The sequence below is a fragment of the Trachemys scripta genome, chromosome 19 (genome assembly GCF_013100865.1).
Source record: "Trachemys scripta elegans isolate TJP31775 chromosome 19, CAS_Tse_1.0, whole genome shotgun sequence".
Taxonomy (NCBI): domain Eukaryota; kingdom Metazoa; phylum Chordata; order Testudines; family Emydidae; genus Trachemys; species Trachemys scripta.
This window is the reverse complement of record NC_048316.1, coordinates 13,863,589-13,888,925: the sequence shown is the minus strand read 5'-3', so window position 1 is coordinate 13,888,925 and position 25,337 is coordinate 13,863,589. Positions and strand designations below refer to the sequence as shown.

Here is a 25,337-nt window from a genome sequence, read left to right as displayed (position 1 = left end):
GGTCCCATGGGGCTGGCTGGGCTCGGTTTCCCGCTTCGGGCTGTCTAAACTCTGGGGTTGCAGCGCTGCTCAGGTTTGACCCCGCCCCCACAATGGGGGCCAGCTGGGCCAAATTTGAGTGAGTGGTGTTGTGACCAGGCACATGGGGTCACAGCATCACTCACTCAAATTTGGCCTGGCTGGCCCCCCATCATCATGACAGAGCAACGGCTGGGCCAAACCTGAGCAGCATTGAGACCCCAGAGGTAGAACCCTGCATGGATATGCAATTTATATCCACAGAGAGATAAAGTGAATATTCTTGGAGCTGCAGGGCTCTAGCAATGAGGAGTGAGACCAGCAGGGCCATGGCCAGCGACCAGGCCAGGAACCACAGCGGTAAAAATCAGCAGCACATAGGGCCTCGGCGCTGGAGGAGCCAGTGCCCAGCCCAGGCATCTCCTCCGGCGTGGCTGTACTGCCCCTGGTCCTGCCCACTCGAGTGGGCACCAGGCTCACCAGCCGCTGTCCCTGGTCACACCAGTGTGGTGAGCTTCTTATGGACATAAATTGCGTATCTGTGCACGGCTCTACCCAGAGGTCACAATGCCCGGAGCGGGCAGCTGAGCCCAGCTAGCCCCGCGGGAGTGGGGCTACCACCGTGACCCCTTGAAACATTCTGGCCACCTGATTTTTGGTCGTGACCCACAGGTTGAGAAACCTTGTTCTACACAGAGTGCTAACAAGGATCACAATGCACTGCTGATGCATGGGACTGCATCCATCTGCTCGGAACAGGCTGGTGAAAAACGACAGCAGCAATAATGGCAGAGCCTGGACGGTGGTGAGTAGTTTTCTGGCCCATATGCATCTTTGTAATCTGTCTTTTGCAACCAATAAGCATCTCCCTCCCAGGTATGCAATTTATGGCAATGCTTGCCAGCATTCTAAGGGCTATGTGCTATACCTGCTTCGGGATCAGACGCGGTTTCTTGAGGCAGAATAAATAACTGATCCTGTCTGTACGTCACTAGCCCCTATGTGCTTATTGTTTCTCTGAGTTTAGAGTCCACGGCAAAATGAAAGGTGGATACAGTGGTTACTATTATAATGCTGACTTTCCCCACAGGCAAGTAATAAACATTACCGTACTAGTATAAAGGACAACCATACCATGAACCCATGTTATAACATAATAGCAAATAGGTAACCTTCCTCCTCTTCGCCTCCCGCAAGATATGACAAAATTAGTAACATCAATAAAGTTAATTGCTTGCAAGTTGCAGCTCACAGGATCGGAATACCCCTGATCCTGGAAATAGGGTGACCAGACAGCAAATGTGAAAAATCGGGACGGGGGTGAGGGGTAATAGGAGCCTATATAAGAAAAAGACCCACAAATTGGGACTGTCCCTATAAAATCAGGACATCTGGTCACCCTCCCTGGAAATCAAGTCCATCCAGGCAGACTCTTCATGGAACCCCCTTGACTGCTCTGGCACACTGTCTGAGGGTAAGGGTCCAGCCACGAAGATATGATTGCAGGATCGTAAAAGGATAACCCTGTGATATCAGCCTGTCAGTGATAGGCACCCACAAGGTGTCATTGCTCAGCCCATCATGTCTCTAGAAAGCAGTTTACCATTAGGAGAACATAGATCCTGTGATCTACAGGGTGGAGCAGAAGCCTGGGAGATAACAGTTGTGGGTTCTATTCCGAGCTGATCCGATGAGGGACCTTGGAGAAGTTACCACCTGCCTTTGAAAAATTCACCCTCCTGAGGAGCACAGCTAGGCTGACCCAGTCCCTGGTGTAGATGTGGCTAGGTTGAAATTCCTCCTTCGACACAACTACTGCCACTCAGAGAGGTGGATTATCTACCTCGACGCAAACACCCATCTGTCGATGCAGAAAGCACCTACATTATGGCCCGTAGCGCCGACATGCCCTCAGTTTCCCCCTCCATACGGAGAACTCTTCCCAACCTCACAGGGGTATTGTGAGGTTTAATTCATGCTTGAAAGGGAGTCCCAGACAAAAGACACTACACAAGAGCCAAAAAAATATTCATAGCCAAAGGGGAGGTAACTGTGCTATATTAGGGATTATTTGAACATCTTTCTGAGTCTGGAAGTTGGGATTCATCCATCCCTGGTGTGACTCTTCTATTGCTCTTTTCCTACAGGCCTGATACGGTGGCGTTAGCAGATGTTGCTTGACAGCTGCTGCTTGCTCGGGTTTTTTTTTCCCTAAACAACCAACAGCCGCCACAGATTGTAGTTTTTCATACTTTGGGCCCATAAATTCCTTTTATGCCCATTGCATTCAGATTACACCTGCCTGCAATTTATCCCCTACGTTTTGTAGCTGGGTAGAGAGCAGCTTAATCCTATGTGCCCTTTCAGCAATATCATTCGGCTTTGCTTTCTCATTTCGTATCCCACGCTGCACCTCCGGCACTCACAAGGAGTTGGTTTGCTTCCCCGGCTGTGATAAGGCCAGCCGCTATGCACTTGACCTTCAAATCTCCAGGACGAGATAGGGGATGTCTGCACTTCGGGCTGGGAAGTGATTCTTAGCTTGAGGAGACATACCCATGCTCGCTTGCTAAAAATAGAGAGTTACCAAGGTGGTGCAAGTGGTGGGAGGAGGTAGCTGCCCAAAAACAGACCTAGCGCCTTGGGTGGGTACGAACTCAGGAGGTTTGCCCTGCCTGCCGTTTGCACTGCTGTGGTTCCATTTTATTTTCTGGGCACTAGCTCAATTAGACCTTGGAATCACACCCCCTTGACTTGGAATCACACCCCCTTGACCTTGGAATCACACCCCCCTGACCTTGGAATCACACCCCCACGCCAAGTGTCGACAGACCCTTACTCACCTCAAGAGTTTTTCATTCTTCCTCTTCAACGTCTTTGTTGTTTTCCCCCCGGCTTCCCTTCCCGTACGACATTCAGTCCCTCTGCTTTGGGGACACATTTGCCAGAGACCCAACTCAAACTAAGGGGAGCAACTTGCATTTTTCCTCAGCCAGTTCTCACACCACGAATTAGAGCGGCTAAAACGTCCTAGGAGATCCTCTTGCCGGTTCCTCTGCTGCCTTAGACTGCCACTTTGTGTCAATCATTTAAATCACCAACACTCGTCTTAAGGGACCAAGCAGCATCACAATACAATAAATTGTTGATAGGGACACTGATCCCCATACTGCGTGCCTTGAACCTCGCAAGTTCTGTTGTTTCAATCAAGAATCTTTTCTTACAACCATCTTACAAGGTGGTTTAATTTTAAAGGGCCATTTCAAAGTCAAGTATTTACTTTCCCAGGGGCAGCAGGATCAAATCCAGAAACTAGACAGATTTTTTTTTCCTAACTGGTGCTTCTTACCATCACAGCCTATGCAAGATCAGAAATAACACTGCACCCCATGTAACAGTGCAGTCAATGCACTGAAAAGCCAAATGCAAAATCTTTTATTTCAACCTTACCTAAAGGCTTAGAGCAGCAACAGAAGAGGATTTAGGCCAGGTCTGCACTCAAAAGTTAAGTCGACCAGCTACGTCGCTCAGGGGTGTGAGAAACCCACACTTTGAGTGACACAGTTACGTTGATCTAACACCAGTGTAGGCAGCGCTAGGCCCACAGACGAATTCTTTTGTCAACTAGCTACCATCTCTCGGGAAGGTGAATTAATTACAGTGACAGGAGCAGGGGCGGCTCTACGTCTTTTGCCGCCCCAAGCACGGCAGTCAGGCGGCAGTCAGGCGGCGCACCTGCGGGCGGTCTGCTGGTCATGCCGATTTGGCGGCGTGCCTGCCGGAGGTCCGCCGATGCCACGCCTTCGGTGTCCCTGCCGCCGAATCCGCGGGACCGGCGGACCTCCCGCAGGCACGCAACCGAAGGCAGCCTCACTACTGCCCTCACAGCGACCAAGAGGCCGCCCCCCACGGCTTGCCGCCCCAGTGCCTGGAGCCAGCCCTGGACAGGAAACTGGAGTGAGTGGCTACACTGAAGCAGCTACAATGCTGCAGCCGTGTTTCAAGCGTACACTAGCCCTGAGCCCTAGTTTGCATGCTGCGTAAACTGGCGTGGTAGTTTATTAATGTTTTCATTTGGAGACATAGGCTCATTCTCTCCAATACTCAGACAAGGCATGCAAGTCACCAGGAGACAATGGCAAAGCCACGAGCAAGTTCATTGCCACCTTCAAGAGGAAACTTGATGGATTTGTAATATAATTTTCCAGGTTAAACTATCTCACGAGCATTGTGAGCTGGAAACCAGTAGCCGTTGTGGTTAGCTTGATCCCATTATTGCCTCACACAGGAGACAAAGAGCAGCTCTGCAAAGAGACAACACTGATCTTCTTCTGGACAAGAGTAGGGATGACAACAAAATGTCCTCAGTTGTATTCGTATGCAGGTTGGTCATGGCCATTCCGCCATTGGCAGCACATTGTCCAGCTTACAGGGTGACAGTGCTCACAGACAGTATTGTAATTTAAAAAAAAAAAAAATCACCCAAATCTACAGTGGCTAGAGACACAAATAAAAGTACAACGTCCTGAACAACCTATCAGAAGGAGGAATCGTAGCCAGTTCTATTAAGAAAACCTTGGTTCTGCTAGGATGGGTCACTGGCCACCCAAGTTTCTCTCTCTCTCTCTCTCTCTCACACACACACACACACACACACACACACACACACACACACACACACACACACGTTTCCGTCTCAAAGAGACAAAGCAAGGCAAAAGTCTCGGGTGGAAAAACAACCAAGGAAATAAGAAAGCAGAATGATTTATTTCAACCTAGGGAAACAGAAAAGCTAAGCCTGTGGGATTCAGCTAAGCTGGACTCAGCCCCTCCCATGCCAGCTCCCCCTCCCCCCCACTCTGCCCCCATCACTACACCAAGCCCTGGCCAAAACTCAAGGCATCAGTGCATTATCTGTTACGTCTCTGCAGCTTTTCTGACATCCACTGGCATTCATGGCTACGCCCACAATCTAATGCTGGAATAGGGCATTGGGGGTGGGCTGCAGACATGCACACACACACACGGATCAATGACATTGGGACACCATCCATTTCAAGGAGAAAGCTCTCTGCTGGAGTGGCTGCAGAAGGCTCAGTGAACGTTCACCATACAGCAGGGAAATTCAGGCCAGTCTATTGTGCTAAGTCTGGAAGCAAGGGACAGAATTTTGGTGGGTGTGAAATCATTACACCTGGGTCCTTATAAACTACTTCCCCTTCACCCTAAACTAAAAGGCCCTTAAGAAGCAGCCCGGTTCCTTCTGACCCCAGCAGATAAAGGCAGGAGGCTCTGGGGTGATTATAAACCCTGTAATCAGAACAAAAAGGGCAACTTTTTGTTCCTCTTTGGTAAACATCGTGGCCGAATCGCAGGATGTGACAGGGAGGGAGGGAAAAAGAAGGGTGGAGAGAGACACATGGAGATGTTCAGAGACAGAGAGCGTAAAGCACAGATCCTGTGACAGAGCCATGCACAGACAACAGGACACAGAAGACCTGGGCACAAAGACAACGGGAAGGTTTAACTCTTACCCTGTAGGGCTTCTTTGGCTCGCGCTAGCTCTTGCTCTTTCTGTGCCAGTTGGAGTTTGAGCTCAGTGGCGGAGAGAACCTCTGTCGACTTGCTGCCATGTGTCTCCTCCAGATCTTTTGTTAGCATTTCCTTCATTTGTCGGAGCAGGTGAACCTCCTCCTGAAGCTGGGTCACTTCTTCTCGTAACAGCACTGGAGGAAGAGAGAACACAATTCAAGGAAGTGACTAGCTGCTCTCTTCAGCTCTGGCAGGTTTTCAGCGGCTCGGGCAGTTAGACAACAGAAACCCGGTTGGTAAAAAGAACCCAGCACTGACGTTGCGCATGCAACTCTCAAGCCCCTGAAATTCCAGTGAGTAGGAACCACAGCACCCCGAGGTTAACCTGTTCGTCCTGCTTAGATACATGGTGCCAGAGGCACAGGTAAAGTGCCGTGGCAGTGAAGTCATTTTTATTCTCCACAGAAATGCTTCACTCTAATTTGATAAGCAAGACAGCAATCTGCACACTGCAAAGCACTGAAGATATTTTGGACGGTCACCCGGGGGCTACTCGATATGTTTAAAAAGATGAATGTGGTGGACTAAATGTACCCTTGATGTCAGAATTTTTCAGAGGAGGGATGGAACCAGTAGAAGGGAACTCCGAAAGCTCCCTCCAGTAACTTATTTCTATTCTGTTCCTTTTCCAGTTCTTAAAGCCATGATCAGAGAGAAAAATTCAGCCCTTGGAGAAGCACTAGCAAAGATTTTCAAGGGCGATTTTGGGTGCCTTTATTTTTGGATGCCAGACTTAAGGCAGCTTGAAAAAAGGGTCTGATTTTCGGAAAGGGCGGAGCACCTACCTTCTGGAAATCAGGCTGCTTTAAGATTTCTCAGACTGGGTACCCAAAAATCACCCATCATTTTTAAAAATCTTGACCATTGCCTCTAAATTCTGCTAATTTTTTAAGGGTGATGCCGTTCCTTAATGATTTTTGCTGTAGCCACAATATCTAGAGAAAGCAATTGCTCAGCCTGGTCTCAGTAAATGCTGCCTTCAACTTTCGATCTACTCCACTGAGTTTCACTATATCTAAGTTCAGTGCAAGCAGATTCTGCTTACATTCACCCATGTGCTCAAACTCTGCCCAAGAAATCTTAGAAAGCTGTTCTGAGAGATCTTGGGGTGATGAGGGTGGGAATCTCCTTTCATCTACGGGCAAAAACCAAACTTTTAAAGTTTTCAATCCTTGTTGTCTGTATCTAATTCTTCTATATTAGATACTAACCATCACTAGCCCCTTAGTACTATCCCTGGCAGTATGGAAGCAGAGAGCAACGTTAAAGCAGCAACTACAAAGCAAGTCCAGAAATAGTTCTTGCGAGTTAAATTCCATTAACATTTTTTTTTTGCATAGTTCATGTGTGTACAGGAAAGGAGGTTCTGATTGGCTCTAGAAAACAGCTGCTTCTATTGAGAACCATTTGGTGGCCAACTAAAACCCAACCAGAGGCATCTCTAAGAGTCAAGGCAACAGAGATGAAGTATCCTCCATAGGCCATTTACAAAATATGCATCTTTAAAGAGACTCATGAGAAGCCATTATTACAAACTGCTGTAAAACGATGCATTTTGCGCTGTGACGGATGCCAAATACAGCTTGCCAGAGCATTGTAGTACATCAATTGTCATAAATATTGACAGTGTGTATGCGAGTGGGGGAGGACAGAGAGAGTCTCGTACATCAAAAGGTTAAAGTGATCCACTGGAACAGATTTGTTCCTCAGCTGAATAATGGAATCCCAGACTATACCGTAGGGGGCTAGTTTCTGAACCATGATCACAGCAGTACGGCGCGAGAACAACAAAGATGCTTATTGCTGTTTAAAAAGGGTATGTAATACAAGACGAGACTCGTACCACTGCTGGTTATAGATGAAATATTCAGAGACAATGCACTCAGAAACGCATTACGCTCTGCTGTTCTTAAGATCTGCTTGCCCTCGCTTTCCATTATCCTTACACCTACTGGGTTTTTCCCACCTAAGTCTTTGGAAATCTTCATATAGATTACTAAAAGAAATAAAAAATGGAGTCAATAACCCCTCCAAACAAGCAGTAGTACTTTCAACAGGGCATGTTTTCAAACTCCGGTTTGACCTCAGGTCACTCCTAGAGCAGCAGCACGAACATAAAACAGAAATCAATGAGCATATTCAAGAGCGCAGCCGAAAAATCTGCCAGCCGACTCCACCAATAACAATGTTGCAATGAAGAATAGTGGAGCCACAAGTTAAAAATCGGCAATCTCCTGTATTTAGGTGCCATTCCGGGCCAGTCAAACTGGTATTTTTAGACCAGCCAGCTTTCCGCTACCATTGGACTCCCGTTGTGGAGTCCCTGATTAAAAAGGGCACTGAAGTGCTGTATTTACCCTCACCACACCACCACTGTGGAAACAAGGCATGAATGGAAGATAAGAGCAGGACAAGGACAGTTGGGGGGAGGGGGGGTTTCTTTAAATAAATGTACATGGTGGGGAATGGGAAGGACGTTTTGTTTGCGGCTTCGAAGCCGTCACCCCTGGGTACCCAGGGAGAGGTTATACGTGTGTCATCTGCTTCTTTGAAAACCCATTTACCTGCCAAATCTCCCTCCTCCGCCGACAGCCGGCTCTGAGTGTGGGAGGCTGGCGCTGGCAAGGCTAGACTAACCCTGGGCTCTTGCCGAGCCCTTCGTCTGTGCAAATCTTAGGCCAAATTCTCTGCGGCTGGAAATTAGGCCAAATTCTCTGCGGCTGTTTCTGCAAAACAGGCAGCTGGTGAAGAGTCATGCCGCGCTGGGGGGAGTGCCGGTGGCCCAAGGCCTCCCAAAGCTCCCCTGAGCACTGGCTGCATCTTTGAGGGTGCAGCACGGGCTCCTTTTGCATCCAGTTATCTGCACCTACATTACTCCTCTTTCTCCCCATGCCGCGGGAGGAGGCCAAAGCACAGGGTACAGGAAAGGGGAAGGGAGTGCGAGGACTGAAGATGCGGCTGGCCCCTGGACAGGGAGTACAAAGGGGGAAAAGGCTGCTTCTCTCCCTCCCCGCCTGTCCCTCCCGTTCAGGGATCAGACCATCTGGCCAACAGCGTTAAAAGGATAATCCTGTGATATCAGCCTGTCAGTGATAGGCACCCACAAGGTGTCATTGCTCAGCCCATCAGGTCTCTAGAAAGCAGGTTTCCAGGGAGCAGAGCAACCCCACGTTTCCAACGGGCTGGTTGATCCCTCTCTGAGCCTCCAGCTCCTTATCTATGCCTCTTGCTGGCCTTGAGAGGGGCAAGATAGAGAGGCACAAGTCGCTCGCGATACACGGAATCACAGGGTGCTCTGATCACCGACCCAGAACCTGGATTCCTTTGGATCTCGTAGGACAATCAGCAAAACCCCTCCAAAAGCAGACATTTGTACCAAGTTAAACTGCTGGACTTCGCTGTTCAGACCCAACTTTAATCATGACATTGGAAAACCCCTGGCTGAACCAGCGTTTGACTATGGGGGAGGGATAGCTCAGTGGTTTGAGCATTGGCCTGCTAAACCCAGGGTTGTGAGTTCAATCCTTGAGGGGGCCATTTAGGGAACTGGGGTAAAAATCTGTCTGGGGATTGTTCTGCTTTCAGCAGGTGGTTGGACTAGATGACCTCCTGAGGTCTCTTCCAACTCTATGATACTTTGCATTCACTCCCCAAAGTGAATAATAGACCCCGATAAATGCTGCCTCTGTAGGCAGCACAGAGGCAATTTGGTTTCTTTAGCCCGAGCGAGAGGAATGTTGCCAGTTCATATGGTTTTGAAGGGTTGATTCCAAACCATAAATATCCATTTATTACATACCAGAATAAAACGTGCAAGAAATATTTCAAGGGATTTTATTCAGACTACAGACTTTGGCCTTTTTACTGATCCACATTTTTAAAGAGGCAGCAACCCCAATGTAATACCGACCTTAACAAAACCTCGCAGTGCCCTTGTGAGATGGGAATATTTACCTTTACCTATCTTTAAATTAATAAACAGAGAGGCAGAGAGACACTGATGGGTACAGCCCTGCAAATCTGTGGATATCCGCTTTATATCCACAAACATGCTCCACGGATTGGATGCAGAACGCAGGGCTTGACTGATGGGCTAAATAAAGCACAGAGTCATCTTACAGAGAGTCAGTGTCCGAGTGGGATGGTAGAACCCAGGAGTCCTGTCTCTTTGTCCCCTGCTGAACTACAATGTCACTATAAAACAGGGGTTGGCGACGTTTGGCACGCGGCTCGCCAGGGTAAGCACCATAGCGGGCCGGGCCAGTTTATTTACCTGCTAACGTGGCAGGTTTGGCCGATCGTGGCCCCCACTCGCCGCAATTCACCGTCCCAGGCCAATGGGGGCGGCGGGAAGTGGTGCGGGCCGAGGGATGTGCTGATCACTCACATTTAAGTGTTTTCAGAAAGCTGGCCAAGGAATTCATTGGACAGTTAATGTTGATTTTCAGTAAGTCTTGGAACAATGCGGAAGTTCCAAAAGACTTTAAATATTGGCACATTAACTTTCTTTCAAAGGATAAACGGGATGACTCGGCTAATTATAGGCTTGTCAGCATGACATCGATCCCAGGCAAGATAACGGAGTGGCTGATACAGGACTCGGTTAATAAAGAATTAAAGGAGGGTGATATAAATTAATACAAATCAGCATGGTTTATTGAAAGTCGATCCTGTCACGCTAACTGGATATTTTTTCTATGAGATTACAAGTTTGGCTGATAAAAGTGCTAGCGTTGATATAAGACTTCTGTAAGGCATTTGACTTGATACTGCACAACATTTTGATTAAAAAACAGGTATAACATTAACATGGCACACATTAAATGGATTAAAAACTGGCTGATTGGTCTCAAAATGTACAGTAGAACCTCAGAGTTACAAACACCAGACTTACAAACTGACCAGTCAACCACTCACCTCATTTGGAACCGTAAGTACGCAATCAGGCAGCACCAGAGACAAAAAACCCCATAAACCCCCTGCAAATACAGTACAGTTCTGTGTTATACGTAAACTACTAAAAAAATAAAGGGAAAGCAGCATCTTTCTTCTGCATAGTAAAGTTTCAAAGTTGTATTAAGTCAATGTTCTGATGTAAACTTTTGAAAGAACAACCACAACATTTTGTTCAGAGTTACGAACAACCTCCATTCCCGAGGTGTTCGCAACTGAGGTTCTACTGTAACAGTAAACGGGGAATTTTCATCAAGAGGGTGTGTTTTTAGTGGGGTCCACATGGCTCTTTTCTAGGCCCTACACTATTGAACATTTCTATCAATGACCTGGAAGAAAACGAAATCATCCCTGATAAACTTTGTAGATGCACAAAAATTGGGGGAGTGGTAAATAAGTGGAGGGGACAGGTCACTCAGAGTGATTGGGATCGCTTGGTCAACTGGGCACAAGCAAACAATGTGTGTTTTAATACAGCTAAATATAAATGTGTACCTCTAGGAACAAAGAATGTGGGCCATGCTTACAAGATGGGGGACTCTATCCCGGGAAGCAGTGACACTGAAAAAGATTTGGGGGCTATGGTGTATAATCAGTTTCCAATACAACACTGTGACCAAAAGGGCTAAGATGATCCTTGGATGCATGCACAGGAGAATTTTGAGTAGGAGTAGGGAGGTTATTTGACTTCTGTATTTGGCACTGGTGCAAATGCTGCTGGAATCCTGTGTCCAGTTCTGGTGTCCACAATTCATGAAGCATTTTGAAAAATTGGAGAGGGTTCAGAGAAGAGCCACGAGAATGATTAAAGGATTAGGAAACCTGCTTTATAGTGATTGAGCTCCTTGAGTTTTTCTATTTAGCTTAACAAAGAAAAAGTCCTGCATGTTGGCAGAGGGTTAGACTAGCTGATCCTTGCGGTCCCTTCTAACCCTATGGCTCTATGATTCTAAGATTAAGGGGTGACTTGATTACAGTCTATAAGGATCTACGTGGGGAACCAATATTTAACAATGGGCTCTCCAATCTAGCAGAGAAAGGTATAACACGATCGAACGGCTGGAAGCTAAAGCTAGACAAATTCAGACTTGAAATAAGGCATACATTTTTAACAGTAATTAACCAGTAGAACAATTTACCAGGATCATGGTAATGTCTCTATCACTGACAATTTTTAAATCAAGATTGGATGTTTTCCTAAAAGATCTGTTCCAGGAATTATTTGGAGGCAGTTCTATGCCCTGTGTGATACAGGAGGTCAGACTACATGTTCACAATGGTCCCTTCTGGTCTTTGAATCTGTGAAAAAGAAGAACCTCACCACTGGCTGACCCACTGCCTGGAACACAGCAGTGTGGGATTTACTAGACACGCTCCGGAGGGCAAGTAGTACCTGACAACTCGTGCAGATGAAGTGGCTATTTCCCTTGTCCAGGACACAACAGAACACTTGACAGAGGCCAGCTCCACCTGAGAATTTGCATATTTTAACAGCAGGCTTGCCAGTCTTGTGACTGAAGCCTCCCGGTGTCCTTAACAACTGAACCCCAGCCCTGGGGACCTATCAACAGGGCATTAACACAGCGATTGGCAGGACTCAAGTGAGAGAGTTCGCCAGCTCCCAGATTAGCGTTAAAAAAGCCAGATCTTTTCATCTAATACCAATCCAATTACAACAGTGCAAACTTGTAAACAGGGGTCTGTCCAGCTGCAAAGCAAAACTCCCTCCTCTTGGAGACGCTGAGAGAATGTTTTGCCTGTGACACATTTCCAGGAGCAAAACTCCCAACTAGGGGGCAGATTCTGGAGTGAAACTGGAGTAACTCCAACCACCTCGGTGGACCCACTTCAGATTTACACCAGTGTAACCAGGGCCGGCTCCAGGCACTAGCCCACCAAGCATGTGCTTGGGGCGGCGCCTGGAGGGGGGCGGCACGGCGGGGCGCTCCAGCCCGAGAGCGGGGCTGCAACTGGGGCGGCAAAAAAGCCAGAGCCGGCCCTGACTGTAACTCAGAGGAGAATGCTGGCCCCTGGAATTCTAAACCCCCAATTCTCCTCCCATTCTGGTCATTACAAAGTCTCACCCTTGCTGCTTTTCCCACTAGCATTTAATTAAGCTGGACTATACTTGCATTTTATTTCCAGGGGAACTGCATGGCAACGAGGTACTGAGTAGCGCTAGGAGCCTATCGCCCATTAATTAAATGCCGCTTGGGCCTCTGAAAATCTCCCCCAAACCTTTCATCTCTTGGCGACAAGGTTAAAATCTCCCCCCAGGTCAGTAGTGACAAAAGGCCATTAACATCAGGTGGTTTTTGGGTGGCCTGTGTGTGATGAGTTTGGCAGGTCTCCATTCAGCCACCCCCCAGCCCGAGCACTAATTGGCAATCTTATCCGGGCGCAGTCAGACGAAACCCCAGGATTGAGGTGGTCCCTCCATGGTGGGGTTTTGGCACACAGATGGGAGGCTCACACTTACGCTGTCACTACCAATTGTGTTGTGCGTATAAAGGGATGAGTCTGCAGTGCAGTCAGTGTCCCCTCCCGGTCCCCTCATTCTGACATTATGATCTGCACCCCACCCCAGTTTCTGTATTCTTTGTCCCCCACGCTTGGTTAAGTCCTGGGTCCTGTGGTCCTCCCTCACCTGAAGGGGCAAGTCTTTCATTGCTCTGATGGGCTCTGCCCACCATCCCAGAAACTAAACAGGCCAGCACCTTTCACCCAGCACTACATTCACTTGGCAAAGATTGTAAAATGCCCATTGGGCTCTGTTTCAACTGAGAAATAGGCTATAGGTAGGAGCCAGTTTTCTCAGGGCTTGGGTTGCTTCATGTGGCATCACTTCTCCCCCTTCGTTATGCCCATGTAACCCACTGTCCTGGAGATGGGTCACCCTCACCACCTGATCCGCAGAGGAAACAAGCATGCTACAGCTCCCGCCTTGGAGACTCAGCGCATTAACTCCCGATCTAGAGGTTCATGAAATCCTCAGTTCAATTCCCAATCACTAGGGGTGATAGAACCAAAATCTTATGGTTGCTCAGCTAGACCTGAAATTTATAAACACCCTTTGTGGCCGTAACACCACTCCTTTTAAGTAAGGCTGCAAGTAATTCGCCAGAAGCAAACTATTCTACCTGCTACCCGACCACAAGTCAGATCTGCCATCACGACATATTTTTAGTCTGAAAACACCATATCCTGCCTTCCCTGAAAACAAACCAGTTCTCAGTGAAAGAGAGACAACAGCGTACACAACATTGCAGGTGCAGGCACGCATCACATACAGATACACTGAAATGTTTGCTCCACTGCTGTCCTTGGAGTCTCATTGGCAAGTACTGTACTCGTATCCCCCTCCTCCGTTCCTACACCAAACGAGACAGGCAATGCACTAATAGGAGAAGGCAACGTAGCAATCAGGAAACTCACAGCGAGTCACGGTACCATTCACGTCCACAAGAGGGTGGCGTGTTAAAACAGGACCCACATCCCAGCGACCGCTGGCGTCCTCGGGACTTGAGGGCGCCAGGCACTTTGCAGGAGGCACTCAGCACTTTGCAGGATTGGGACCATATAGAGTGGATGAAACCGGATTGTGTGCATGTAGAAGAGTGCTGCTTTCCTCTCCCAAATGCAGAGGTCCCAAACACTCACGCCCCTATCTGGCGGAAGGACTGCCCCCATCCACCTTTTATCTAGCTGGCCCAGGTATCAGTGCAATGAAGCCACAGAAGCACCAGTTTCCACACAGGCTATAAAAGCCTGCCCAGAACCCTGGGTGCTTACTTGGGCGCGATCCCATGTGGAAGCCTGTGGTGCCCTGGCTTCATTACTACAGGTACTTGTACTAGCTAGATGAAAACTAGCTTGGATATGTCTACATGTGTTGCAATCAACCCTCCACTGCAGGAGTGTTACAACATTGCAATGCAGCACCACACAGACACAAGACGCCATTCCTTTGTCCTGCAGGTCAAAGGTAACGAGGTGGCACGCACCTAGACAGATCTCTGCCACCACAAGAGTGAGGAGCAACCCCTGCTAACAAACCATCCCCACCTTGGTCTTGAACGGGTAGCTGCATCGGTGTCTGGCGTCAAACGTTCTGCAAAGCCACGTGAGAAACAGCATCTGCCACTCTTCAGAAATGAGCACGGCCCGTGCAAAACTTTTCGCAATTTCCACCACCCTCCAAAAAGTCCTAAATTCCAATGCCACTGTTACCACAGCGTACTGCCAATATTTTAAATCCTGGACACCTCGGTTTGCTGAGCCTCATCTAAGGGCCATTAAAGTCAGTAGAAAGACTCACACTGACTTTGAATCACGCACATGCGTCAAAGAGTTAAAGAACTAGGAAATACATTAGTTTGTTTCTTCCTTCCATTTAAACAAAAACATTTGGGAAACCAACTGATACCAAGGGCAACTGGCTGGAAATATTTATGCTTTGTTCCTGAAAACTATATGGTGTTTACTGATAATGCAGTTACAAAGTTCAGCTTGTGGCATTTCAGATGGGGACAGGGTAAAGACCGTCTTAGGGGAGACGAGAAGGCCTCTGTGCCTGGCATTTGGTGCAATCTGGTCTGGAAGCAAAATGTTTGCCTTTGCTAGAAGCAATTTTAAGAGCTCCGGAGATAGAAGGCTGGGGAGATCTGACATAGATAGAGGTGACTCCATCTGAGGCAGAGGAATTATGCTAACCTTCAATTTATTATTTGTACTGTGGTGGCTCTGACAGACCCTAACTGAAATCAGGGCCCCGCTGTGGGAGGTGCCATACAAACAACTAGTGAGACAGTCACAAAGAGCTTAAAGAGGAGAGAGATGAAGCGGAAAGGAAAGGAAACAGAAGCAATTAAGGGAAAGTCTTGCTTCAGGTCATCCAAGTTCAGTGCCCAAGGCAGGAATAGAAGCCAGGTCACCTGACTCCCTGTCCAGTACCCTACTCACTAGACCATGCTGGTTTGGATTTGGTAGCAAAATTTTTAAGAGGGGCTTGCTCCCAAGAGGCCTCTCCAGCACATCACTGCAGGGCCGCCCAGAGGATTCAGGGGGCCTGCGGCAAAGCAATTTCGGGGGCCCCTTCCATAAAAAAAAGTTGCAATACTATAAAATACTATATTCTTGTGGGGGCCCCTGTGGGACCTGGGGCAAATTGCCCCACTTGCCCCCCCCCAGGCGGCCCTGCATCACTGCTTTGGGTCCTTCCTAATCCCACAAGGACCTTCTTCACATTTCATTTCTTTGTGTTGGATGGTACCCACCTCATCAACTACGCACTGATTGCCCAAAGCGTTGGGCATAACACACACAGCCTTTCTAGGTACAGTGGGGCCTCAACTACCAAAAGACAAAGAGAGATGATACACTTCTTATAGCAGACAGGCCTGCCATTGTCTTCTCATCTGTTAAGGCAATTTTTATAAGCCACACATCTTTGGATTTTTAAAAAGAGTAATTACAATAGGAGATACAAAAGGAGAGATAAAAATAGGAGGCATCCAACCATGGAAATGCACAGGAAATTCCTAAGGAAATATACAACATATATTTTACTTCTCGAGATACATCTATGATGTCTGATAGAGGTTTCCAGATTTCACTGCAAGAGTTGATGGTTCCTTTGATTTTGGACTTATCTATATGGGGAAATTGACTGGACTAATTATTCTGCTATAACTATGCCGGTCAATTTCTCCACGTAGACAAGTCCTTTGGTTTTGTTGTCTCCCCCCCCCCCCCCCCCCCGCATACCCCCGTTAATTTTACAGATGTATCTATGAAACTGATTCTAATTAAACTGTACAGTAAATGATCATTTCAAGGTATCTCACCAAATTGCAATGGCCTTTTTCACTGGGTGTCAGTTATAAAGAACGCTGACAATTGTGTATTTTTATTTTAAACCAGTGCAGCTGGACTGGGAAAGAAGATTTGATTTTAGGGTGACTACCCGTGATAGTGGATCCCAGAGGTGCAGAGCATGATTACTTATTTGCATTACTGTAAAACCTAGAGGCACCGAGACAAGGCCCCCATTATGCTGGGTGATGTACGTACACACACACACACACACAAAGTAAGAAACAATCCCTGTCCCAAAGAATTCACAGCCTAAGTAGACAAGACAGACAAAGGCGGGGAGGGGAAAGAAGCACAGGGAGGGGAAGTGACTTGCCCAAGGTCATACAGCAGGTCAGGGTCGGAGTCAGGGACAGAACTCAGGTTTCACGACTCCGAATCCAGTGCTATATTCACCAGCCTAAACTCTCAGCATTGGAGCCAAAAATCACCATCTATATTACAGTCACAAAATACGTGTAAAAAAAAAATACTGAAATCTTTTGTATACCAGACAAAAATTATCCAGCTCCATATTACCCATGCATTGTGGAGTCTTTGTTCTCGACTCTAAATATACTTTTTGTTCAAAAAGCAGTCTCTTTCCCACATTATTCTGTTTCTGCTTACTCTCTCAATGCACCTTTCAGCCCAGACTCGCTGGCATACATGCATGTGCTGCATATCAATCATCTTCTTGAGTCTCAATAAAGCTTTAGTTTCTAAAAATGTTGTAGGCCACATGGTTTCATGCAGAGAGTTTGAGACTAGAAACTATGCACCGTTAACTCGGGGCTGGGAAGAACCAAAGCTGTGGGTGGATGTAGACTTAAAAGAACATACAATAAAAAGGATGGAAATTCAAAAACTCTGGCACTAAAATTAGATTCTTATTTCCAAGCTAAAGTTTTTCCTTTCCCCACTCACTGGAAGCTTAAGTAGAAGGATATTTGCTCTTCAGAAAACCGCATGTAATACTGATATACATATCTGTAATTACTACATTTTTTTACATGCTTGAATCTCTTTGCATTCAAGGCTTGTTTGGAAATGCACTTGAGTGATTCTAAAAAAAAAAAAACCCCAAACCTCCCTTCTTTGTTTCTAGCAGGCATTTCAGGTCAGGAAAGACACCAGTAGTTCCACAGCAGCAGGTTTCTGGAGCTCAAGATGACAATCAAGCAGCGGGTTTCTGGACATTCCTGGCCCTGATTGCTGATGGAGAAGAGGAGAGGCTCCCAGATGGAGGTGGGTGGAATAGACACTGGGGCTGTCACTCAGGGGGCGTGACAGCAAACTGGCATGCATCTGCAGCAATTCGTTAAAAGAGAGGAGACGGCAGGCCTGCCTTCGCCAGGCCAGCTGGAGAAATTGCAGTGGAGGAACCCATGGGGCGCACAGCCCAGATTCTTAACACCCTGAAGCATAACTTGGAGTGTTGTGTGTATTGCATGGTCAAAACCAAAGAAGCCAGGCTTGGTGCTGAGACACGAGCCACAGAACTTTAAAGAGGGCTGCACCTTTCTTGCACGGCGTTGCTCTGTGGCCACCACTGCAGGCGTGGTGAAGAGCTCTATGAAGATAGAAGGGGAAAATGTTAACCAACCAATATATTTTTGAGCCTTACAAAGTGTAGTTAAAAGCTGGGGTGCAGGGTTGGGCTGGGTCCTCGATATCGCCACTTCCCCACCCTTAATTTATAAAGCACGTTCCATGGGTTTGGGGAGGAGGGTGTGTGAAAAAGTATCTGTGTCAGAGGTATCCTTATGGTCTTTTGAAAGCGCACCATCTTGTGGGTCCTGCAAGCAGCTGAGCGAAGGAGACTAAAGAGAGACACTGAGACAGTTTAGAGTTTCTCTGAGGCAGACACTGAATCTAGTTTCATCCATCACATTGCTGATGTTAAATAAAAAGCCTTCCGCTGAAACCTCAGACTCCGTGATTCTCAAGAATATTGTGTCCCAAAGCAACATCCCAGAAATGTTGCGAGGAGGGGATATTCCAAATCAGGATCCCAATTCTGCAGTTAGAGTTCATTTGCAAAACAGTTACGTTTCTAGCTTTTATCTAAAAGTTACAATTACTCTCTTCTCCCTCCCTACATACGCACCCTGACTCTGATTCCAGCATGGTCAAAGCGCCAGTGTAGAGAATGAAGAGGCAGAAATCCTGGCGTCTGCCCCTTTTTTATTTGTTCCCAACTTCTAAAACGAGCCGCTAGGTAAACAAATCGTTTTAAGAATAAGTTTTCCGTTAGTCCATCAGCTCTTGGAATGACTGCCACTGCCTCGGCACAAGGAAATGTAACAGGGACAGAGGATGACAGAGTTGGCATTCGGTGTTACTGACAAGCACCATGGTTCACACACTGGCAGAACAGCTCAAACACATCTTTGATACCCAGCACCCAGCAACAGGTTTTCAGTGGACCTGTTTCACAGAAAGATCTATACGGTAACTCCTCATTTAACATTCTCCCGGTTAACGTTGTTTCGTTATGATGTCGCTGATCTATTAGGGAACATACTCCTTTAAAGTTGTGCAATGTTCACTTATAACGTTGTTTTGCGGGTGGGAGCTTGGAACTAGGGTGGGCCGGCAGCACCCCATTAACTCCCCTCCACACACCTCACTCGCCGGTGGGCCCCGCGGATCAGCGCCTCCCTCCTCTCCCCCATATGAGTTAGGGAATGGCAATATAGCCCCCTAGGAGCCATCTGTGCCAGAGAGATATTTCTGGTACCTCTGGCTGTCAGTCAGCCTGGAAATATGACTGCAGGAAGGGCAGTCGGGAAGGGAAACTGGATAAAGAAGGGGGAGGGAGGAATGGATGTGACCTGATTTTTTTCAAAACTGAGTTCCTGGATATGAGATGATCTGAGCAGGGAGATGGAGAATCTCTATGGGAGGAAGAGGAAGAAGAGATGAACGAGAAAGGAAAAGGAAACAGAGTCCCACTGACAAGAAATGAGACCACAGACCTATTTTGGTAATGATAATCCTTATATGGCTCTCAGACACCACAGTGATGAACAAAGCCTGGATAGACAGATCAGATCTGTGGTCCATCTAGTCCAGTATCCTGTCTCTGGCAGTGGCCAGCACCAGCTGCTTCAGAGGAACTTACAAATAACCCCCCAAGAGTAGATGTGGCATAATCTGTCCCTCCATTAAGGTCTGATCCTAACCCCGAATAGTCAGAGATTGGCTTAAACCCTGAACCAGGAGGTTTTATATGCCTTCCAAGCTTTTTTTTTTTTTTTAAAACCTTAACTTTTATACCTCTGGATATACTTGCTAGCCATAGAAAGTTCCCTTCCCTGCTTGAATGTTGCTAAATTCTTGGCCTCAGTGGCAGAGGTGGGTAGATAGATTGGATGGATGTGCCAGTCACCATTATTTACAATATGGAGAACAAGAGAAAAAATATGCCAGCAAAGACCCACTAAAGATTTAGTTGTCAATCTCTCTAAAGCAGTGGTTCTCAACCCGCAGGCCGCATGTGGCCCAGTTGTGTGCTAATTTTTTTTCCGAAATTTGCTGTTCTGGGCTGACAGGGGGCAGGACTGGCTGAGGGAGAGACAGCGTCTTGCAGCCTGCGCCAGCACTCCTGCCAGCAGGGGGCTGACGAGTGCCGTAGTGGGTGGGAGAGTGGGTCTGTGGGTACGTTTTTTTTGGAGGGGGCGCTCTGGGCAGTGAGGGATTGGGGGGCACTGGGAACTAGGAGTTTGCCAGGGTTCTGCAGCACCCCCAGGTTTTAGGTAGGGCTCTGCTCCTGGCCCCCCTTTGCGGGTCCTGGTTGCTGGCCTACGCCAGATGCTCTGCTCCTGGCCCAGCGCTGGGAGTCCCAGCTGCCCGTCCATGCCCCGCACGGCGGCACTCAAATCCGGGTCCGGCTGCCGCCCGGTCCTAGGGTCCAGCTGCCGCCCGGTCCTAGGGTCCAGCTGCCCAGCCCGTGCCCAGGGCTCTGCTCCTGGCCCCTCTCTGGGTGGGGGCACTGGGCATAGGGGACTGTGGGCAGTTGGGACGGGGGGAAGGAGGGGCAGCGCTGTGGTTTTCAACCTGCGGCCTACAATGATAAATAGGTTGAGAACCACTGCTCTAAAACATCTTGAAAGGTAGTTTCACTTTGTACAGCACACATGCTGCTTTAGTACTTCAACTTTTGAAGGATATATACTGAGAAGGGGGGAGAGAAGAGAAAAGGGGGCACTTTGGATTATTCTCCATCCCAAATGAGCAGCTGCTTCAGGAAGACAAAATGTTTTGCATACTTTAAATATTTCCCTTACGAAAATTGGCAAAGACGGGCTCTGTAAATTATTTAGCAATAAAATCACTAACTAGGAACAGTCGAGCTTTGGACTGGGGATTTCATTAAAGTCCAAAGTGCTCTTTGAATTCCTAGCAAAACTACCATAAACAAGCGTCCAAGGGCGACGTGACAGCTTGTGATATCCTGCCAATGCAATGTTACAGTTTCTCAGGGGTGTGAATTCAGCTCCTAAATTCCAGCATTTGGGATCATTCAAGAGAACACAAGTAGCAGTCATCCATATCCAAACATGCTGCAATCAAAGCTGTCATCTGGAAGTTGATCCCTGGGTATGGGCCACGGGGAAAACAACTTGTTTCTAGTGAATTTTCCCACACTACGGTTACTGACAAATTTCCAGCAAAGAGGCTAGATACATTGAGAAGAACAAATTCAGTCATCAGCCATTTTGAAAATGCGCAAATGGATTTAAGGCCAAATATTTTAGGGCCAAACTTAGACCAGATAATATATTTTATAATGTCTTGGGTGAATTTAAGGCTTGACCCAACATCCAGTGAAGCCAGTGGAAGTTTCTCCCATTTACCTCAATAGGCATTGAGCTCTCATTAATGAGAGGGACTTTGAGCGGGTTTACACACAAACTTGCACCTATTTAATTAATTAAATTGGTTTCCTAAAAGTTGATTTGTTACCAAATTCAGTGGTTCTCAAACTTTTGTATTGGTGACCCCTTTCGCACAGCAAACCTCTCAGTGCGACCCCCTCATCCTTATAAATTAAAACCACATTTTTTTTATATTGAACACTATTATAATGCTGGAGGCAAAGGGCGGTTTGGGGGTGGAGGCTGACAGCTCATGACCTCCACGTAATAACCTCGTGACCCCCCAGCTTGAGAACCCCTGAGCTAAATTGACTTCAGCCACTTTCATTCCAAAAGAAGTATCCACACACAGACAGCTAAAGCATCAGTCTGAATTCACGCTTTTTAAATGTTAACACAAGCGTATGTGGAGACCATCCCGTGTATGGTAGATCTGGCTAGAGTCAGCCGAATACAGGCAGGGGCTGTGTAAGTTTCCTCCCCAACAGCTCTGCTAGGGAACCTCCTCGCTGAACTGCAACAGACATTGTTATTCTGGTGTTTGTCCCCCTACCTGCTCCCTCCAACACCGAAAATCCTACAGTCAGCTTTTCCATCACAAATAACCACCAACGATGGAAATGCAGTGGAGAAAATACCCTTAAAATACAGACCTTTTCCTCTGGTAACAACTATGATGCAATTTCTTTTATTTTTGCAACAGCTGTTAATTATATGAGGTACTTAGGACAAGAGCTATTCTTAGTTATTCCTTGGAAAATGATTGATTAGAGCACGCAAAACAAACCCAGGAGAACCAGATCTCATTACTACAGAAGCGGTTCTCCAAGCCACATATTATTTCTCCTGTACCACAGAGAAATATTTCTCCAAACTTTGGCATTTCTGTGGCAGACCTCGAGGGTGCTCAGTTGGGGAAAACAGCTTTCATTCCCAGCTAAAATTAGCGATGGGCTCTATGACAACACATTGCCCTTTTAAAGAGGCGGAAAAGCTGGGGAAAAGGTATAAAATAAGAGTTACCAGCGTGAAGTCAATCTGGGCCAGTGTTTGGTGAAGGAAAGACCTGAGGTCACTTGTAAGCCAAGGAATCCAGGCTTGCAGGTACCTATGGGTTGTGCCTGCTTTTTGTTTCTTTTTCTCTCTCTTTTGTATGTGCTTCTTTCCCTCATTGTTTGATTTGGCCCTGTATCCCGGGGGGCCTGACTCTCCACCCCATTACACCAGTTTTATGCGGGCGAAACATCATTGAAGTTAGTGTGCTACACCAGCTTAAAACTGGGGTAATGGAGGGGAGACTCAGGCTTCTTGATCTCCATAGTTCCTAGACTGTGGGACCAAGATGGCCTCGTGCCTCAGCTGCTGTATTTAGAGCTAGGACCCCAAAACTGCAGAGTTAGGTGCGATTCACTTGGGGGGGGGGGGAGGTTGATCCCTTTACAAAACTTGGGGGAATGGTAAATAGAGGACAGGTCACTGATTCAAAGTGATCAAGATCGCTTGATAAACTGTGCACAAGCAAACAGTATGTATTTTAATACGGCTAAATGTACATCTGTACATCTAGAACATAAGAACGGCCATACTGGGTCAGACCAATGGTCCAACTTGCCCGGTATCCTGTCTTCTGACAGTGGCCAATGCCAGGTGCCCCAGAGGGAATGACCAGAGCAGGTAATCATCAAGAGATCCATCCCCTGTTGTCCACTCCCAGCTTCTGGCAAACAGGCTAGGGACACCATCACTGCCCATTCTGGCTAATAGCCATTGAGGGACATATCCTCCATGAATTTATCTAGTTCTTTTTTGAACCCTGTTATAGTCTTGGCTTTCACAACTCTGGCAAAGAGTTCCACAGGTTGACTGTGTAACAAAGAACGTAGGCCATACTTACAGAATGGGGGGTTCTATACTGGGAAGCAGAGACTCTGAAAAATATTTGGGATAATCAGCTGAACAAGAACTCCCAGTGCAATGCTGTGGCCAAAAGATGCACACACAGGGGAATCTCGAGTAGGAGTAGAAAGGTTATTTTACCTCTGCATTTGGTGCTGGTGCATTACTGTGTCCAGTTCTGGTGTCCAGAATTTATGAAGGATGTTGATAAATTGGAGATGATTCAGAGAAGATCCATAAGAATGATTAAAGGATTAGAAAACATGCCTTATCATGACAGACTGAAAGAGCTCACTCTATTTATCTTAACAAAGAGAAGGGTAAGGTTGACTTGAATACAATCTATATCAGGGATCGGCAACCTTTGGCACGCAGCTCGCGAGGGCAAGCACCCTGGCAGGCCGGGCCAGTTTGTTTACCTGCCGCGTCTGCAGGTCTGGCCAATCGCGGCTCCCACTGGCTGCGGTTCACTGCTCCAGGCCAATGGGAGCTGCAGGAAGCGGCGTGGGCCAAGGGATGTGCTGGCCGCCGCTTCCGGCAGCCCCCATTGGCCTGAAGCGGCGAAACGCAGCCACCGGGAGCCGCGATCGGCCGAGCCTGCGGACGCAGCAGGTAAACAAACTGGCCCGGCCCTGGTGCTTACCCTGGTGAGCCGTGTGCCAAAGGTTGCCAATCCCTGATCTATATGTACCTACACTGGGAACCAATATTTAATACTGGGCTCTTTAATCTAGCAGAGAAAAGTATAACACTATCCAATGGCTGGAAGCTGAAGCTAGACACATTCAGAATAGAGATAAGGTGTCGATTTTTGACAATGAGAGTAATTAACCAGTAGAATAATTGACCAAGGGTCATGGTGGATTCTCCATCGTTGGCACTTTTAAAATTAAGATGGGGTGTTTTTCTAAAAGATCTGCTTTAGGAATTATTCTGGGGAAGTTCTATTACCTGTGTTATGCAGGAGGGCAGTCTCGATGATCCTAATGGTTCTCTCTGGCCAAGAACCCCTGATATATACAAGCCCCGAGTGTATGGAGAGGTTAGTTTTCCCCTCTGTTTAATGCTCCTTTTGTATTTCAATAAAAATCTACGTTAACATGCTCTAGTCTCCGTCAGTGCTTCTTTCCTCACTAAAAACATTTTCACTTACTACAGATCAGTGAGTGCTGTCAGGCAGGCCATGGACAGAATAAATTGAGCTTTTAATAAATCACAGTTGGGCAAGGACTCATTGATCAAAATTATACAAACTGTTAAATGGTTTCAGTTATTTTTCCAAAGCATTTTTCTATTTCACTTACCAGAAACAACACACATCTGTAATTGGTTTCCAACAAGTTCCCATTGCATTATAACTGTAATCACAGGCTAACAGATCATATAGAGCAGCGTGATTTTATTTGCATGAAGCACGTTATAAGAATAACTAGGCTTTAGAAAGAGGGATTTTCCCCTTTAAAATTGGTGACGTTCAGGAGTGCTCCCAAACCAAATCGAGAAGATCACTTATGCCTATATTTCCCTGTTTATCCTTATGCACATGGCCTAGAAACCCAAAATTAGGCTCCTAAATCTCTATTTAGGCACTTAAATTTAAAAAAAAATGCTGAACATCCAACAACTGCCAGTGATCTCCATGGGAGATGCTGGGAGCTTGGGACTTTTCAAAAGCAAGCCAATTATTTAGAAGCCTAAATTTAAGCTCTTTTTTGTGGAGGGAGTGGGGGGAAATCTTTGCCAAGAAACCTGTTATTAGACTGTGTCTTCTAATAGCGTCAGTGCAGGCAGTTGGACAATTATACACACACTTCCACTTTTCCCTTCTATTCCCAAATGGTCCCATTTGACTATATGACTGACTATCCCTGAGTGTTTACAACAAAATCGGAGCTTCTCCCAAAACAGCAAAAAGTTTACTTGCTCCACAAAAGAGAAGAAAGATTTTCAACAAGCATCGCTAACATTTCCTTCTGGGCAGACCACCTCACCCCTTTGAGATGGGAACCCCCGCTCAGTGTCATGCAGCTTCTCTCCCCTACATTCCACGACAACCTCATTTTAAAACAGGAAGTGAATGGACTTTTGACACCTGCAGTGATGCTATTCAAGAAGGTGGTGAGCATTAACTTAGGGCAAAAT

At 47.0% G+C, this 25,337-nt stretch overlaps 1 protein-coding gene across 7 annotated transcripts in view; it reads right to left on the bottom strand.

Annotated features, from left to right (window-relative positions):
• KAZN (kazrin, periplakin interacting protein) overlaps positions 1 to 25,337 on the bottom strand; it is a 745,023-nt gene that overhangs the window by 144,532 nt on the left and 575,154 nt on the right. For all 7 annotated transcript variants that reach the window (XM_034753335.1, XM_034753338.1, XM_034753336.1 and 4 more), the window contains one exon: positions 5,553 to 5,744. In XM_034753335.1, coding sequence (XP_034609226.1) covers positions 5,553 to 5,744 — 192 coding nt within the window. The remainder of the gene's footprint in view (positions 1 to 5,552; positions 5,745 to 25,337) is intronic.